The 18,302-nt window shown below is 34.1% G+C and overlaps 3 protein-coding genes across 3 annotated transcripts; 1 reads left to right on the top strand and 2 right to left on the bottom strand.

The window, feature by feature from the left end:
• The first annotated feature begins 455 nt into the window (after positions 1-455).
• Positions 456-10,915, top strand: LOC139886450 (vacuolar-processing enzyme-like). Its single transcript, XM_071870273.1, has 10 exons — positions 456-474; positions 6,412-6,689; positions 7,774-7,938; positions 8,337-8,493; positions 8,631-8,716; positions 8,795-8,994; positions 9,214-9,262; positions 9,366-9,575; positions 9,971-10,177; positions 10,300-10,915. Exons 2-10 carry the CDS (start codon positions 6,513-6,515, stop codon positions 10,480-10,482), a joined length of 1,434 nt encoding a protein of 477 aa, XP_071726374.1. The 5' UTR covers positions 456-474; positions 6,412-6,512; the 3' UTR covers positions 10,483-10,915.
• On the bottom strand, positions 10,265-13,008 carry LOC139886451 (glycosyltransferase BC10-like). Its single transcript, XM_071870274.1, has 3 exons — positions 12,952-13,008; positions 11,829-12,409; positions 10,265-11,677 (listed from the first exon to the last, which is right to left on the bottom strand). The coding sequence occupies exons 2-3, from the start codon at positions 12,330-12,332 to the stop codon at positions 11,039-11,041; spliced, it is 1,143 nt and encodes a 380-aa protein (XP_071726375.1). The 5' UTR covers positions 12,333-12,409; positions 12,952-13,008; the 3' UTR covers positions 10,265-11,038.
• A 678-nt stretch (positions 13,009-13,686) lies between these two features.
• LOC139872176 (protein neprosin-like) lies at positions 13,687-18,128 on the bottom strand. Its single transcript, XM_071860041.1, has 7 exons — positions 18,030-18,128; positions 16,708-16,794; positions 16,275-16,547; positions 15,508-15,669; positions 15,354-15,407; positions 15,120-15,266; positions 13,687-14,101 (listed from the first exon to the last, which is right to left on the bottom strand). Exons 1-7 carry the CDS (start codon positions 18,126-18,128, stop codon positions 13,718-13,720), a joined length of 1,206 nt encoding a protein of 401 aa, XP_071716142.1. The 3' UTR covers positions 13,687-13,717.
• Between the last annotated feature and the right edge of the window lie 174 nt (positions 18,129-18,302).

Here is an 18,302-nt window from a genome sequence, read left to right as displayed (position 1 = left end):
GACTTTGCCCCACCCTGAAATAACAATGGTGTCATCCACGTTAAATAAATATGATGATTTTAACATCATTATTACTGAAAAAGACCCCTTTGATGCAATCTGGCAGAACTTGTTATGGCAAACAAATTATTAAATAAAAAAGGGCAAAAGGATCAGCTTATCGAAGTTCACTTAAAACAATGATCTAACTAGTTCCATTCATTTGGTCAGAAGTTAATTCAAGTGTGTCTTAGGAATATTCATAGTATCAAAATCAAAAACCTACACTTTAACAAGGACCAAACCATCACAAAACAAAACGTAAAGTCCTTGACAACAACCGCCATTATTAAAACAACATTATTAAATGGTTAGAGCACAAAGCTACTTGTTCATTTAGCAGTCACACTTTTTTTTTCAAATAAAAAATATTTAGTTTCTGACAGCAGAGCTAACTAATAATAATGTACATACATCATCAGATATCATAAGAGTGTTATAATAATAATAATAATATAGATATGGATAGTCAATTTTGGTGTATACATATAGTCAATTTTGGTACACAAAGTATGTATTTTTATATTGAGATTTTAGGCTATAAATACTCATGAATGCAAGCATTAAACTTGCACCATTTCTCACACTTACAAAGTGTTTCTTTCTTTCTCTCCATTATCATCTTTGTTCTTACACTTCATTATTAGTATTCTAAATCAAGAATCAAATCACTAAAGGTAGTTATAAGCCTACTGAATTATAACATCAAGAATCAAACCACTAAAGGTAGTTATAAGCCTACTGAATTATAACATCAAGAATCAAACCACTAAAGGTAGTTATAAGCCTACTGAATTATAACACGTTATCAGCACGATAATCTTAATACTAAATATGGTTGGCTCTGCCACCAAAATGATATATGGTCGGTTATACCACCAAAATGATATATGGTCGGTTATACCACCAAAATGATATATGGTCGGTTATACCACCAGAATGATATAGGTCGGTTATACCACCTGAAAAAATATATGGTCGACACTGTCGCCAAATTTTCATTTATGTTTACTAATATTTATATTTTTGTTATATAACATTTATTTATGATTGCTTACACATGGTCGACACTGTCACCTACTTATCATTTATGTTATATTAAATTTATGTTTAATGTTTATATACTTATGAATATAAATTGACTCTAATTTATCATGATGTTTGTTTTAATTTTTGATAATAGAAAATGTCGAATCTGGAAAAGCTTAAATTTACTCCTTTAGAATCAACTGGAAACAACTACATGCCATGGGTTATAAAAGTAAAAATGCATCTTAAATCAATGGGCATTCTTGAAACCATAAATGAAAACAACACTTGTTCTGAAAAAGAACAAGCTACGGCATGTTGCTTTATTCATCAACATATTGATGAATGCTTACAAAATAATTATGTGACTGTAGAAGATCCCCATGTTTTATGGGAAGGTCTCAAAAGCAGATTCAATAATCAAAGAGAAATTTTACTTCCAGCTGCAATGGAACAATGGAGAACATTAAGGTTCCAAGACTTTAAGAAAGTAAATGAATACAGCTCAGCTTTGTATAATACATGTTCACAACTTAAATTCTGTGGACATGAAATTAGTGATGCAGACATGATGGAGAAAACTTTCTCCACAATGAATGCTGCAAACATCACAGTGCAAAGAAATTTGAGAATGCTAAAGTTCAAAACATATCCTGAACTTAATTCATATCTCTTAGTTGCAGAGCAAAATGATGAGCTATTAATGAAAAATCAGCAATCCCGTCCTACTGGTACACTTGCAATCCCTGAAGCAAATACTGCAAATAATTATAAACAGGGACAAGGACGCGGGCAAGGTCGTGGTTATAATAACCATCACCATCATCATGCCAAAAGCCATAACTATGGTAGAAACCATCCTTATGGTAATGGTAATGGGCGTGGACGTGGTCGTGGTCGTGGCCGTGGTGGTCAAAGAAATAGTAATCCACGAAAATATAAATATCAACCACAAAACAAGCCCATTAAACAAGATGTTGAAGAAAATTCTTCTAAAAATTCTGAAGAATCTTGCTACAGATGTGGTAGAATGGGCCACTGGGCTAATACTTGCCGAACATCTAAACATCTTGTTAAGATGTATCAGGATTCGCTGAAAGGTAAAGAAAAGGAAGTAAATTTTGTGGATAATATTGATCCAACAGTCACTGAGAAACCATCTGATTTATATGAAGATTTCTTGAATGTTTAAGTTGTGTGTCTTTTGAAAAATAAACGATTTAATATCGTCTGTCTTTGTCATTATGTTTGCTAAATGTTTCAGCACTATCTATTTGCGTTTAAAATATTGTGTAATATTAATGTACTCACTATTTATTTCTTATATATGAAGTTCAATATGAATTTTGCTGGAATACAACATCAATCAAGTGGTGGAGATCTCTGTATAGCAGACAGTGGAACTACACACACTATACTTAAATCCGAGAAATATTTTATTGATCTAAAACCAACGGAAGGAACTATACATACAATATCAGGACCTGCTAACTTGATAAAAGGGATAGGAAAGGCAAATTTCATACTACCAAATGGTACAAAATTTTTAATAAATGATGCCTTATTTTCTCCCAAGTCAAGCAGAAATTTATTGAGTTTCTCCGACATATACCTTAACGGGTATGATTATCAGTCAGTGACAACAGAAAATGAGAAATATTTAAGTATCACTGACAAGAGTCATGTGGTTGAAAAACTGCCAAGACTTAGTTCTGGATTACATTATACACATATAAATGTACCAGAAATACATATGGTAGTTAACGAAAAATATATTGATCCTGGTGTATTCAGTTTATGGCATAACAGATTAGGCCATCCAGGATCAACAATGATGAAAAGGATTATTGAATGTACTCATGGACATCCACTAAAGGATAGAAAAATCCATCATGATACAATGGTTCCATGTACATCTTGCTCTCTTGGAAAATTGATAACTAGACCCTCACCACTTAAGGTTGAGAAAGAATCACCAATGTTTCTTGAAAGAATTCAAGGTGATATATGTGGACCAATTCATCCACCATGTGGACCATTTAGATATTTCATGGTTCTAATAGACGCATCTAGCAGATGGTCTCATGTTTGTCTGTTATCAAGCCGTAATGTGGCATTTGCAAAATTTCTTGCCCAAATTATTAAATTGAGAGCTCATTTTCCTGATTACACCATTAAAAGGGTGAGACTTGATAATGCTGGTGAATTTACATCTCAAGCATTTAATGACTATTGCATGTCTATAGGAATTGTTGTTGAACATTCTGTTGCTCATGTGCATACACAAAATGGTTTAGCCGAGTCATTGATTAAACGTTTACAGTTAATCGCTAGACCATTGATAATGAGAACAAAACTCCCTGTATCTATATGGGGTCATGCAATTTTACATGCTGCTGCATTGATTCGCATCAGACCAAGTGCAAGTCATAAATATTCCCCCCTACAACTTGCTTTTGGTCAAGAGCCAAATATTTCCCATCTTAGAACATTTGGTTGTGCAGTGTATGTTCCAATTGCGACACCACAACGTACAAAAATGGGTCCTCAAAGGAGGTTGGGAATATATGTTGGATATGAAACATCTTCAATATTAAGGTATATTGAACCTATGACAGGTGACGTTTTTACAACACGTTTTGCTGATTGTCATTTTAATGAAACATTGTTCCCTAGATTAGGGGGAGAAATGAAAAATAAAGAAAATGATGTTTCATGGTGTGAACCTCAATTAAAGTATCTTGATCCTCGCACAAAAGAATGCGAGACAGAAGTTCAAAAGATAATGCATATACAAGAACTTGCAAATCAATTGCCTGATGCATTTACAGATACAAAAACGGTGACAAAATCATATATACCAGCAGTAAATACTCCAGCTCGAATTGAAATTCCAAAAGCTGGCAATAACGTCACTCATGAATCTTTGCCACGTCAGAAACGTGGAAGACCAATCGGTTCAAAGGATAAAAATCCTCGAAAAAGAAAATCAGCTGATAATGAAGTAAAAGAAAGTGTTCAAGAAGAACCACAAATCAGTACTCCTACTGCAGAGGAGATTGATGATGTCAATACAGAAATTGCAATCAATTATGCATATTCAAAAATATTATGGAACCGAAATGAAATGAAAAATCTTGATGAGAAATTTTCATTTAATGTTGCATATGACATCATGAATAATGATGATGATCCAGAACCAACATCTATGGTTGAATGTCAAAATAGACATGATTGGGCTCAATGGAAAGAAGCAATACGAGCTGAATTAGAATCACTCAATAAAAGAAAAGTTTTCGGATCCATCATTCTCACTCCTAAAGATGTTAAACCTGTAGGATACAGATGGATTTTTGTCCGAAAAAGAAATGAGAAAAATGAAGTTACAAGGTATAAAGCTAGACTTGTAGCTCAAGGTTTTTCTCAAAGACCGGGAATTGATTATGAAGAAACTTATTCTCCTGTTATGGATGCAATTACTTTTAGGTACTTAATCAGTCTGGCAGTTTCTAAAAATTTAGAAATGCATCTCATGGATGTTGTGACTGCTTATCTATATGGATCACTTGATAGTGATATATATATGAAGATACCTGAAGGATTTAAGGTACCAGAAGCATCAAATGCAAAACCCAAAGAAATGTATTCGATTAAATTACAAAGATCTTTATATGGGTTAAAACAATCGGGACGTATGTGGTATAACCGATTAAGTGATTACTTGATAAGCAAAGGGTATACAAATAATCTTACTTGCCCTTGTGTTTTCATTAAGAAAACAACATCCGGATATGTGATCATAGCTGTTTATGTTGATGATCTTAACATCATAGGTACAAATAAAGAGATCCATGAAGCCATTCAACTTCTAAAGAAAGAATTTGAAATGAAAGATCTCGGAAAAACCAAGTATTGCCTTGGTTTACAAATTGAGCATATGCCTAATGGTTTACTTGTACATCAAACAACATATACTGAAAAGATTTTGAAACGTTTCAATATGGACAAGGCAAAACCATTAAGTACTCCAATGGTTGTTAGATCACTCAATGTTGAAGCTGATCCATTTCGTCCATGTGAAGATCAAGAAGACATTCTTGGACCAGAAGTACCATATCTTAGTGCAATTGGAGCTCTTATGTATCTTACAAATTGTACAAGACCTGACATTTCTTTTGCAGTTAATTTGTTGGCAAGGTTCAGCTCTGCTCCTACCAAAAGACACTGGAATGAGATCAAACACATATTTCGATACCTTCGAGGAACTACTGATTTAGGATTATTTTATTCTAACGAATCAAAACAAGATTTGGTTGGTTATGCAGATGCAGGTTATTTATCTGATCCACATAAAGCTAAATCTCAAACTGGATATGTATTCCTAAATGGAGGTACTGCAATATCATGGCGTTCTCAAAAACAAACACTTGTTGCTACATCGTCAAATCATGCCGAAGTGATTGCATTACATGAAGCTACTCGAGAATGTTTTTGGTTGAGATCAATGACACAACTCATTACTGATTCTTGTGGACTAGAACGCGATAAAAGTCCAACAACTATCTATGAAGATAATGCAGCTTGCATAGCACAGATGAAAGAAGGGTATATCAAAAGTGACCGAACAAAACACATACCACCTAGATTCTTCTCATACACTCAAAATCTCATTAAGGACAACCAGATTGAAATGAGATATGTGCAATCTAGCAAAAACTCTGCTGATCTTTTCACGAAAGCACTTCCAACTGCTATTTTCAGAACACACGTTCATAACATTGGCATGAGACATGTTCAAAAGATGTAACAGCTGAAGCGATGTCTACTTGAGGGGGAGTCAACTCCATGCTGCACTCTTTTTCCCTTAGCTAAAGTTTTTTCCCACTGGGTTTTCTTTAGCAAGGTTTTTAACGAGGCAGTAATTTATAGTTGATCTTCAACAAAATAAAATTGCTATCCAAGGGGGAGTGTTATAATAATAATAATAATATAGATATGGATAGTCAATTTTGGTGTATACATATAGTCAATTTTGGTACACAAAGTATGTATTTTTATATTGAGATTTTAGGCTATAAATACTCATGAATGCAAGCATTAAACTTGCACCATTTCTCACACTTACAAAGTGTTTCTTTCTTTCTCTCCATTATCATCTTTGTTCTTACACTTCATTATTAGTATTCTAAATCAAGAATCAAATCACTAAAGGTAGTTATAAGCCTACTGAATTATAACATCAAGAATCAAACCACTAAAGGTAGTTATAAGCCTACTGAATTATAACATCAAGAATCAAACCACTAAAGGTAGTTATAAGCCTACTGAATTATAACAAAGAGTAATATCTATATCTATTTCTATATATATAGGCATCACTTCCTAAAACAAAACACTGTCTAACAAACTCTAGAAGAATATTCACTTTTCGGCGATCATAAAAAATGAATATTTACCTCATCACTTTACTTTTTATCTCGGTGATCGCCGTCGTCCACGGCCGTGACCTCGTCGGAGATTTTCTCCGGTTACCTTCTGAAAATCATGACGATGACTCCGTTGGGACCAGATGGGCTGTGTTACTTGCTGGATCTAATGGTTACTGGAACTACAGACATCAGGTTCATCATCATCATCATCATCATTATAATTGATAATATCTTAATTAACTTTACTTTTTGTATAATTACGTTGATTAGTACGTAATTGTATTTTGTATGTATACTATTTTATACGTACTGCAAAAACATGTGTTTGACAGTTCGACTTTAACATTAAAACATACTCGTATTGATCAGTAAGTTTTTTTATACAAAAGAAAAACAAACAAAAAAATGATAAAATATCATTTTTAAGTTATTTGGAATTGTGTAAGCAATTAAGGTTATTATTTATTTATTTATTTAATTTAATTTTTATAATTTTAAAGTGAATTATAATTAGAAAAGGAAACCTTATATGCAAAGAGAATTGCTTTATTGTAGCTTTATTGCTGGAGTGTGGAGGTTTAAGGTTTAATTAAGTATCTAGCAGGTTAATTAATTTTTCTTTTTATTAATCTTTTTCTATATCAAACATGGGTTGTTTTTAAAATAAATATATTTACAAAAAAATATATTTATTGTTTTTTAGATATATATCTTACCAAAAAAAAAATATTTATCTTTATCACATCTTGATTTTAATTTTGGTCATATACTTTAACTCTGTTTAAAAAAGTCAACAGTCATATAGGATAAGGATCAAATGCAAAAAGTCATGTTTTATAAATGTTAAAACTTAATTTATTATTTATTACGGAGTAATTACTTAGGGTATTAATGTTTTTACATTGTTACAATTAGTTTTTATTCTTTCATATTCTGATATGTGTTTTTTTACAACTTTTAACACCTTATATAGCTGACACACAAATGGAAATAACAAAATTATACAGAATAATAAAAAATTATAAATTCACTATATACAATAATAACTCGCATCACCATAAACATAAGTGACTACAAGATCATACTTATTAATAGTTAATACTAAATACTTAAACGACAATTGTATTTGTTATTGTAGTCTTGTAGAATTTGTATAATGTATTACACTATTTGTTACAAGTATCCACATTAGGATTACATATAGCATTTTCAAAGCTATGTTTATCGATTATATAATGGCAAGTCTATAAAAAGCATTATTCTTTGTTTGTTTCAGGCAGATGTATGTCATGCATATCAAATCTTGAAAAATGGTGGCGTCAAGGATGAAAACATCGTCGTATTCATGTATGACGATATTGCGTATAATAGCGACAACCCTAGGCAAGGAGTTATTATTAATAGCCCTTATGGTGATGATGTATATCAAGGAGTACCAAAGGTATTCCCTATTATTAAGTTATGATTATGAATCTGTGCTTAGAGGACTAGCTTATAGGATTTTAAGCTTATATTTTTATAAGCTCAAACTAAGAAGCTAATTAAACTAGCTTTTAAAATTAGCTGGAAGATTACATTAATACTCTTCGTATAACTATTACGTCCTTTTTAGTCAATTCACATCCATACGCTTTCAGTACAGCTACTTTGTCAAACACTTATAGTAAATAAAGAGCTCCAGCTTCTTGCTTAAAAAATAAGTTCCACAGCTCTAGTTATAGGCTATTAGCTTCAGCTACTAACTATTTTTGCCACTAAACGGGGAATCAAAATCTTTGCGCACTCTGAATTTAAATGTAAGGATGTTGGTTAATGTACATCCTACAATGTTTGAAACAGGATTACACCGGGAAAGATGTCAATGTTGACAACTTTTTTGCTGTTTTACTTGGAGATAAAAGTAAAGTCAAAGGAGGAAGTGGAAAAGTTGTTAATAGCGGTCCAAATGATCACATTTTTGTTTACTATACTGACCACGGTGGTCCTGGTGTTCTTGGTTAGTGATTGACTTCTTTAAATTTTCGAAATTATATGATTTTGAAATAGTTGTTTATTGCTTAATTTATTTGATTTAATTTTTGTTGTTGATTTCATTACACTAATGTTTATGGTTTATGATGTAAATGCTGTTAGGGATGCCAACAAATCCTTACCTTTACGCAAATGATCTTAACGCGGTTTTGAAACAAAAGTATGCTGCTGGAACATACAAAAGCTTGGTAAAAAAATCGACAAACTTATTCAGTTTCCTTGTACTAAGTTCCAAATTTGAAAATTTATATAAATTTTATTTGCAGGTATTTTACCTTGAAGCTTGTGAGGCTGGAAGTATATTCGAGGGTCTTCTTCCACAAGGTTTAAATATTTATGCAACGACAGCTTCTGGGCCAGACGAGAGCAGTTGGGGCACTTACTGTCCTGGCGAGTATCCGAGCCCACCACTTGAGTATGACACATGTTTGGGTGACTTGTACAGTGTTGCCTGGATGGAAGATTGGTAAGATAAAATTACTAAACTACCCTTTACCTGTTTTAGATAATTGAACCAAAAATGACTTCACATGAACATACTGATTATACGGTTTGTACATGTCCTTAGTCTTGTTTTAGGCTTCTTTGAATATTTATACTGCAAGTGTGGACTAAAGTTTGTTACTTTATGATAAAAGTGAGTTATATACCTCTTGTTTATAATTGATTTTATTGTTGATTACAGTGATGTACACAACCTACGAACCGAAACCATCAGGCAGCAGTATAAATTGGTAAGCAGTACTTACATACAATTACAAAACATACACACAAAAAAATTCAGTTTCTTGAATATTTACTAATTATTTTGTGCGATCGGTTATTGGCTTTCTGCAGGTTAAGGAAAGAACATCAAGTGACAACTCATATTATGGATCTCATGTTATGCAATACGGAGACTTGCCACTTAGCAAAGATAATCTTTACTTGTATATGGGTACAAACCCTGCAAATGATAATTTTACGTTTATTGATGAAAATTCCAAATCGCCATCACCAAAATCTGTTAATCAGCGCGATGCTGATCTTCTACATTTCTGGCATAAGGTTTTTCTATTGCTAATGATGTTCTTGTTATTACATTTTATTCACCCGTACCTTCTTTTTGTGACAACCTTCGACCCATTTGATTATAACAAATCAATATGGGTTGTATTAACTTATAATGGGCAAATGGTTTAAGACTTTAAGTTATAGGATTTTTTGGGGAAACTGGTCAAATAAGTCAAAACAGGTTAAATGTCAAATCCTTAGTAGTTTTTTTTTGGCACGTTATTTAATCGCAATTTCAAAACAAAAGATGATGAGAAACAAGTGATTGTGGATTGGCCCAACCTGATCGAACCATTTTGAATCATGTGTCCAGATTACCCATTTGACCCATTACCTGATACGTGCACCCTGCCCATTTTGACACATCGTATATATCATTGTCCTGACAGTATAAGAAAGCACCAGAAGGTTCTGAGAGGAAAACTGAAGCTCAGAAAAAGTTTTCTGAAGCCATGGCTCACAGAATGCACATAGACAGCAGTATACAACTCATCGGCAAGGTTTTGTTCGGTTTAGAAAAAGGTCCTCGAGTGCTGAACACTGTCAGAACTGCAGGACAGCCTCTAGTTGATGACTGGACCTGCCTTAAGACCATGGTAAATCTTGATTAATAATCTAATTACTGTAAAAAAAAGTTATATAACATAACATTGTTTTTACATCTCAAGTGGAATAAAGATGAAGTTTCCTAACATTGCATCGTCGTGTATGTGTATAGGTGAGAACATTTGAGACGCATTGTGGCTCATTATCCCAATATGGCATGAAACATATGCGCTCAATTGCTAATCTTTGCAACTCTGGGGTCACAAATGCACAAATGGCGGATGCATCGTCACAAGCGTGCACCACCTTCCCATCAAACCCATGGAGCTCTCTTAGCAACGGTTTCACCGCTTAATGTTTTTGATTCCTGGTGGACTTAGATTCTATAATATATATTTCTGGGTTCTAAATCGTTTCTTAACGATATACATAGCTTTCTTTTAACCACCCCAAGATAGCCTAGTGGTTGCCTGGTTGGGGTCTTGATATCTTCACAAAAGGTTTCAAGTTCAAGCCTCACTAGCATCATATCTTGAGGTGGTCAAGGTAATTGGTCAGAAACGGTCACGGGATAAACTGGTTAGCTTCTATCCATTTGCTCGTTTATATAGCTTCTTTGTATATACAGCTAGCCCGAAGCTTCTTTGTATTATTAGCTCTTAGGTTCATGTCCACCATAAAACTTGTTATATATAAATATGTATGAAATGTACTGTTATATTCGTTGAAATGCAAACCATATACCGCCTGCATCTGTATATCAAAAATCAATTGTTGTGTTGAACAAACTTTAAAAGCTCACAACTTTGTCTCTCTGTCACATAGTATGTTATGAAGTTAATACAATTAATTCCCAAAGAATTTACTTTATCAGATTCACATTGCAAAAAATGTACTAAGAGTATAGTTTCTCAATAACCCAAAAACTTAGTAGCAAGAGGAATCAATGGTTCCAAACTTCCTGGCGAAAATTTTCTTGCGAAAAGATAACAAACTGAAGATGGTTCTCCGTTGTAAACGCAGTCGTGGTTTTGAAGAAGGTTAACCATAAACTCTTCTGTTATATCAGACTTCCCAAATGTTGCAGGGTGTGGGCCACCTCTAGACCAATCTACCCAAGTCAAGCTCCGGTTTGCAATTAAATCCGGTGCCTGAATCGTCAATAAAGTTGGAAAATAATGTTCGTCCACATAACAAGCTGGTCTGCAAAATTCTTCAAATTTAGGATAGTAAGTGGTATCGGAGACAATGACTATTGCTAGATTGCGATTAACTTCAAACCATTGAGATCCTTTTCTCCATTGTGATAATTCGACTTGTGGCAACATGTTGTAGTTGTATCGTCCTCGACCAACGGAACTCGGGTCATCAAAGGCTCCCATAAAGCTGTATTTGGAGTTTGTAATGTAGTTGTAGATTATAGTGAAGTTGTAAAGGGGAATGCATGATTCAGATACGAGGACAAAGCGTTCATTGGAGATATCAAGAAGCGCATTTGCTAGTAGTCGTCTTTCTGCATCACACATACTCATTTGACCCCATTCTGCTACCTGAATGATTAAGCGCTGAATGATTAATAATCTGAATAATTCATAGGATCTAAATGAATCTCGTTCTGAAATAATAACATACAAAATATATCCACACAAACAAAATACATGAAGATAGGAAATGCATAACAAGATCCCTTAAAAAACATACCTTGCTTGGTACTTGTCTGCCGTAAAAAACTGACGTAGGCGAAAAAGTAGGTTTGTACGACGGAAGCGAATGTACGTAAATTGAATATAGATCTTCATGTCCCTGAAAGAACCTTTCCCACAAAGGAGCTAATGGCAATGGCCCTTTAGTCAAGAACATGAAAGCAATTTTTGGGACTCTTGTGAATGGATAATTCGTCAATTTTGGTGCAAAAGAAGCCGTCCATAAGAGCTCTTCATCGCTCATATTATGTAAGAGTTCTGAAGGACTTTTGATCCAATGGTCAAGATCTGTCTTTGGTTGTTTTTGGACACATGGTTGTAAAGTGGGAACTGATGAAGCTACGGTTGTGGTAACTTCGGTTTTACGCACGGAGTAAATAATAAACAAAGATATTGAAAAACATAAGAGTAGAAAGAGTACAAGTAATTGAGTCAGGTTTAGTTTAACTCTGGATTGGTTTGGTTTAACAGAAACTGTAGCCTTTGAGTCTTTGGCCTCCATTGGTAACAAATTGTAGTATCAGCAATGGTATATTGTATTATTATAGCTCGTTGACTTCTTTGGCACCCTCTTGCAGTCTGAAATATCATGAGCATATAAAACGATAAGGGGAGTACGCAGTCTAACTGGATTATCATGTGACCATTTTTGACTTTTTTCCCGGCCACTCAAAATATAACCATCAGATATGCTGCTAGTGAGGTTTGAACCTAAGAGCTCTTGTGATCCAAGCACTAGGTAATCTTGGATGGTCATGAGGATATCAAAAGGTTTAAATCATTATACAATTTTATTTTTAAATGTGAAATCTTGAAATTTGGTTAAGACCCAAAAAAATCAGAACTTTTGGCAGAAAGAACATTAAAACAAGAAACCAAGTGATGGGAATTATTATTTTTGAGAAAAAAACATAAAAATAACTATTTAGTAGAAAACCAAGTGGTGAAATGATAAAAGCCTTTTGCAGCCTGAAATCTTGGCATGTTGAGACATCAAATAAACTTCAATCATTTAGTAAAATCAAAATTGTCCAAAACACACAAGATACTAAAACAATCAAGATCATACAAAACATGTACAAGTTTGAAACTCAAAGGAAGATAAATGAACAAGAACATACCTTAAAAGGATGCAAAACTTGACCACTCATTCAATCATTCAATAAGACTGTTATAATTATGATTTGAAATTTCTCATTTTCTTCAAAGAAAGTTAATTAATAAAAGGACTCCTGACTTGTCAAAAGTAACAGAATGAAAGAGACATGACCCCACAACTGTGGGGAGAAATCAAGAAATATAATTATAATTATAATTATAATTATAATACTTTTATATTACCATTACCAATTACAAAAAATTAAAATTAAAAAGTAGACAAAAACAAGAACTGTGGAACTTATATATGAACTGGATGAAGAGATACAAGGAATGCCATCTTAGGTTTCAAAAAAATTCTAAAATTCCGCCCATTAAGATGCCAGGGCAGTTTCTCTTATTATATTAAGAAAAGAAAAAAAATTATTAATCTTTTTCTTCTAGGCCCAAGTATAATCAATAGTTTGGTGACATAATGGTCAGGATTTTAATTAAATGATGAAATAATTAAGCCTTTTAAACACATTGAAGTTCCTTACTTTAACTTCTATTGCTGTTTAAAAGTGCATTAATTATCACCAAACTTTTTAGACCAAACTTTAACAGAAATGGTGGAGTAAAAATATATTCTTACATAAACATGTGTTGGATTAAGTGAAAAGAGAGAAAATAAAACTTATAAAACTGAAATACCATAACAAATGTCTTAAAATGAGAAGAAAAAAGAACTACAACGATACATTTTTCCTACCAAAAGATCATAAGAACAAACTCGACTAATTCGAAAAGTTAAGGGCACGCCCAGGTTCTACCGGGACCACCATAATATAAAATAGGATCATAAACATAATCAACCTCATACAGAATATCATAGCAACGATACTCGTCTACTTCAACGCTAGTCCATTCAGGTTTCATCAATGGGCTAGAGTTTTGTTCAACGCGCATGCGTGTCATGGTTCCACAATTACCCCACATTGGCGGGGGTTCCATGCCGTTTCCCATGTATGTGGCTGTGTGCGGATGACGACCCTTGACCCACTGGCTGTAGACCTCACCACCCCATTTCACTATGAGCCCATGGTACCATAACTGACTAAACAGTTCACCTGGCCAGTACCCTATGTTGATTGACTCACCATAATTCACCCACCAGTTGTTTGTCATTGGATCCTATTTATTCACAAGATTAAAAAATAAACATATAAACATCAGCATTTTTTTACAAGTTCCACTGAAAATATTATATTATTCCTCCATATAGTATATCATATATTTGTAATCAAATTGTAAATCATAACTACCTAAAATTTTTAAACTTTGGCATGTGTATACCGGCAGGAACACCCAATAATGTGTTCGAAACACACCAAAACCCGTCTGGTAAGAGTCGAATGTCTGTAAAATACCTCCACCGAATATCCTTGTATGGCAAGATTGTATCATCCTACTTTGTCAAGGGTTGTAAATCCTTTCCATTAGGGCTGTGCACCATTTAGTTTCAAACCGAATATTGAATCGAATCCAAACCAAACCAAACCAAACCAAACCGAATTTTTTAAACGGTTTTCGGATCGATCGAAACCGAAACCGAATTTGTAATTCGGTTTTGGTTTGATGTTTGGTTTTGAAAATTTTAAATTTGGTTAACCGAAAACCGAATTCAATTTAATAACATATCAAAAACATATTTATAGTTATAATATTTATATATTTATATTATATTTGATGTATTATTACAATTTTATTAAACAATAAACATGTTATATACCCTGTATATTTAAATTAATTCCACAACTGTTATTCCTAATTTATATTTAAGTTTATGCTAGTTAGGATTTTTTATTTTTAGTGATTTTTAGTTTTAACCGAAATCAAACCGAAATCAAATTCGGTTTTCGGTTCGGTTTTGGTTATGGTTATGGTTTTGATATTTAAATTTGGTTTCGGTTTGGTTTTTGGTTTTTATTTTATAAGTTTCAAAACCGAAAAAACCAAACCGAATAAATCGAAAAATCCAAAAACCGAACCGATGAACACCCCTACTTTCCATTAGTGAGACTTGAACCTGTGCCAATTTGGCAAAGGCTTCTACATGACGGGCCCCAGCTTTTAAGGCAACTAATAACTCATTGGTAAAAAAATTTAATCCTTTACAAAGCTAACTAAGAGAGGTAGTTAGAAAAGAAACCTTGTAAATGTAGACAGTGATTTGGTACGGAATGCTGTTAGGCTTAGAGACGGGATAAATAGCGGCGCCAAGTGCAATTTCATCTGTGACTTGAACAAATCCAGGACACGTTAGATCGAAACACCCTGTTGTCTTTGATCCATCTGCCTGATAAACAAGTCTATATTATGCTATAAATAACCATAAAAAAAGTTTGTTTTCTCACTAATTAAATCTGGAATAAAGAGTTCTTACAGTCCAGTAAGTGTATAAACGAGTTTCATGATCATTGTAAACGCTTGGATTTACCTAAAAATGTATAAACGATATATGTGCGTGTTAATAAAATAATCAGTTCTTACTTATATTATAACTCATATATAATAAAAGATTAGATTAGATGAGTTACCGCCCATCCGGTTTCAACAAGTTCAAAATCAGTCAAACCACCGTTTTCAATCAATACACGAGAGGTACTGTACTCATCTTCCTTCTCGACGTAAGGAGTCCACACCCGAATATCGACCTTAGCCCCTGAATAACTGAATCCCTCTGCCAACACCTGGGTCACCTATAATCATAAACAAAAAAAAAACAAAAAAATGTCATTATATATCATAACTTGATACATCCTTTTAACAATGAGCAATTATGTAAGTCACCCTTTGAACAAGCTAAAGTGATAATAATTACATAAAAAAAATGCTTAATCGCCTATAAAATGCTTATACTGTGAGACGTAACATAGTAGAATTATGGACAAAACCCAAAGTTATAAACTATTATTTGTTAATAATTAGATTTAATACTTGCTACTTTTTTTTTTTTTTTAGAACACCGAATTTGGGATCACCCGAGGGGGACTTAACCACCCGTTGCGATCATCTCCCGTTTCGACTATGCCGATGCAGTGATATTAACCCGCCCCCTATCGCTGCCCGGGAGGAAACCTTGAACCGATCCAAGGGCACGGCTAAGTAAAACCCCCCTCCCATTTACCCCCCAACACAATGTGGGAAAGGTGCCATGGGTGGATCCTTACATGGCAGGGACACATGGCAGGGATAGAATTGCATTAATTGTTGCCCTGGAGTGGAGTCGAACTCCTGACCTCAAGTGTGTTAGAGGCAGGCCACTACCACTCAGGAATTGAGTTGAAGTTCATGAGTAACACACCGAATGGTTCGCCAAGGAATTTGTGCTGTCCTTCAACTTCATATCGTGATGATTCATTGGTTGACTAGGTTTCTTTCTCCCATAATCATCAACATTTTTTTTGTTAAGAAAATGCTTTTGAATTCGTCGAATTGGGATAGTTCCTTTTGGACAACTTCCACTTCTATGCCATAGTTGTGATGTTATGGTTATAGAATCGGCTTCCTTTTTTCCACCTTTAATCGCGTCATTCGTCAAAGTGTCCTCTGTTTTTAAAACCTTTGTAGGCACCATCTGGTGAAATGCCAACAACGTTTTAGTTAATGAAAAACTCAATTTTGAAGCGATTGTGCTAGGATTCAAAAGTTTCTAGTCGTAATCATTTTTCTTAACACAAAATACTTATTCAGATGATAATGTTAAACAAGATAATTTAGGAAGGAGGAACAAAAACCTGGATAGTATGACTCTTAAGAGCTGGATGATTAAAAGCAGGTTGCTTGTAGATATCAATACAGTCGATTATGTCACCGTCTTCACTCTACATATATAACACATTGTGTACGTTTAAAATGGCTCATAAAAGGCACATACAAACACATATCTTCAAGTGTATAAAATAATATTCTGTAATATTTATTGTGTCTATAGAATGTATGTATCAAGACGTCCCCATAAACACATTACATGACTATTGTTGAATTTTAACTCAGTGAGCATCCATAGTTTTTCATTTTCTCACATTGTAAAAAGAAAATTCTATCTTTTCTCTGTCTTTTGATAAGACATTATAAGAAACACTTCCCTTAGAGGGACTTCCCCTTAGACTTATATACATACATTTGTTTTTGTCTCCCTCCTATGTGGGATAGGTTTGCACCCCAACAATCCTCCCCTCAAACCGAAGACCACATCACCGAGCCTCCCCTTCAACGATACTCCCGCCATCTTATATCACCGGTCTCTTTTCTTTCACTACCGGGACACGCCTCTTATACCGCCGATCTCTTTCTTTCATTTTTCTTTCACCATCGGGACACGCCGCACTTCCACGCTGGGAAGGAAGACTTTCGATATAGGCACCATGGCTCCATTATCGTTGGCAAACTGAGGGGTGTGCCATGTCGCACCGTGCGTTCAGGGGTGCGCCACCATCGTCCACCACATCGGGCTATAGCCTAGCTCTGATGCCATTTGTAAGATCGCATAGCTCAAACACAATGTCCTGCAATATAAGTCCAAGAGTCCATCCTTTTCTAAAACCAATTGGTATTAGAGGGACTTCCCCTTAGACTTATATACATACATTTGTTTTTGTCTCCCTCCTATGTGGGATAGGTTTGCACCCCAACAGTATCTATATTTTAAAAATAGACCATTTAAATGTTTATATTTTTGCACAAATGTCTGTTTACTTTCCACTTAATGATCTGTTTCTGTAAATCCCTTAACTCAGCTAGTAAAATGGTTGTTTTATCACTTAATTTAAAAATTGATTTATTTCTAGAAGACATAGAATCAGACACTCCTTCCCATTAAGAGCCAAATGGAAACGGGATTAATACAGAAAAAAGTAAACAACCCCTTAAAAAGTTTAGGTGCCTTGAAGCTATAATCGCAATCGGCTCTGTGTATGTAGAAAAGTTTATAAGATTAGAAATTTTGTGTTTTTAGTTTTTTTTCCCTTTGTAGTACATATTTAAATTGGTTCCGGCAGTATACATTTTAGCACCATCAAAGAATATCACACATCCGTTCTAAAGTTTCAGGACTTACCAAAATGCTCTTGACTTTATGCTTTTTGGAATCAAATATTGATCTTCTTGTGGTGGTCACATTCAATGGCGTGCTTCTTGAGGTTGAGTCACTTTCCATTACACCATAAGTTAGGAAGCAATTAAAGTATATGCCAAATGACAAAATTACCCACCACTTGAATCCCATTTGGTAAAATTAGTGATATTTTTCAATGGGCTCAATGCAACAATGGAGAAACTAACAAGTGTCACTTATTGGAACACACACAAATATGTGAGTTTTATGAAGGCA

Source organism: Rutidosis leptorrhynchoides, chromosome 1, assembly GCF_046630445.1.
Source record: "Rutidosis leptorrhynchoides isolate AG116_Rl617_1_P2 chromosome 1, CSIRO_AGI_Rlap_v1, whole genome shotgun sequence".
NCBI classification, from domain to species: domain Eukaryota; kingdom Viridiplantae; phylum Streptophyta; class Magnoliopsida; order Asterales; family Asteraceae; genus Rutidosis; species Rutidosis leptorrhynchoides.
The sequence above is the reverse complement of the archived record's forward strand: the minus strand, read 5'-3'. Positions and strand labels throughout refer to the sequence as shown.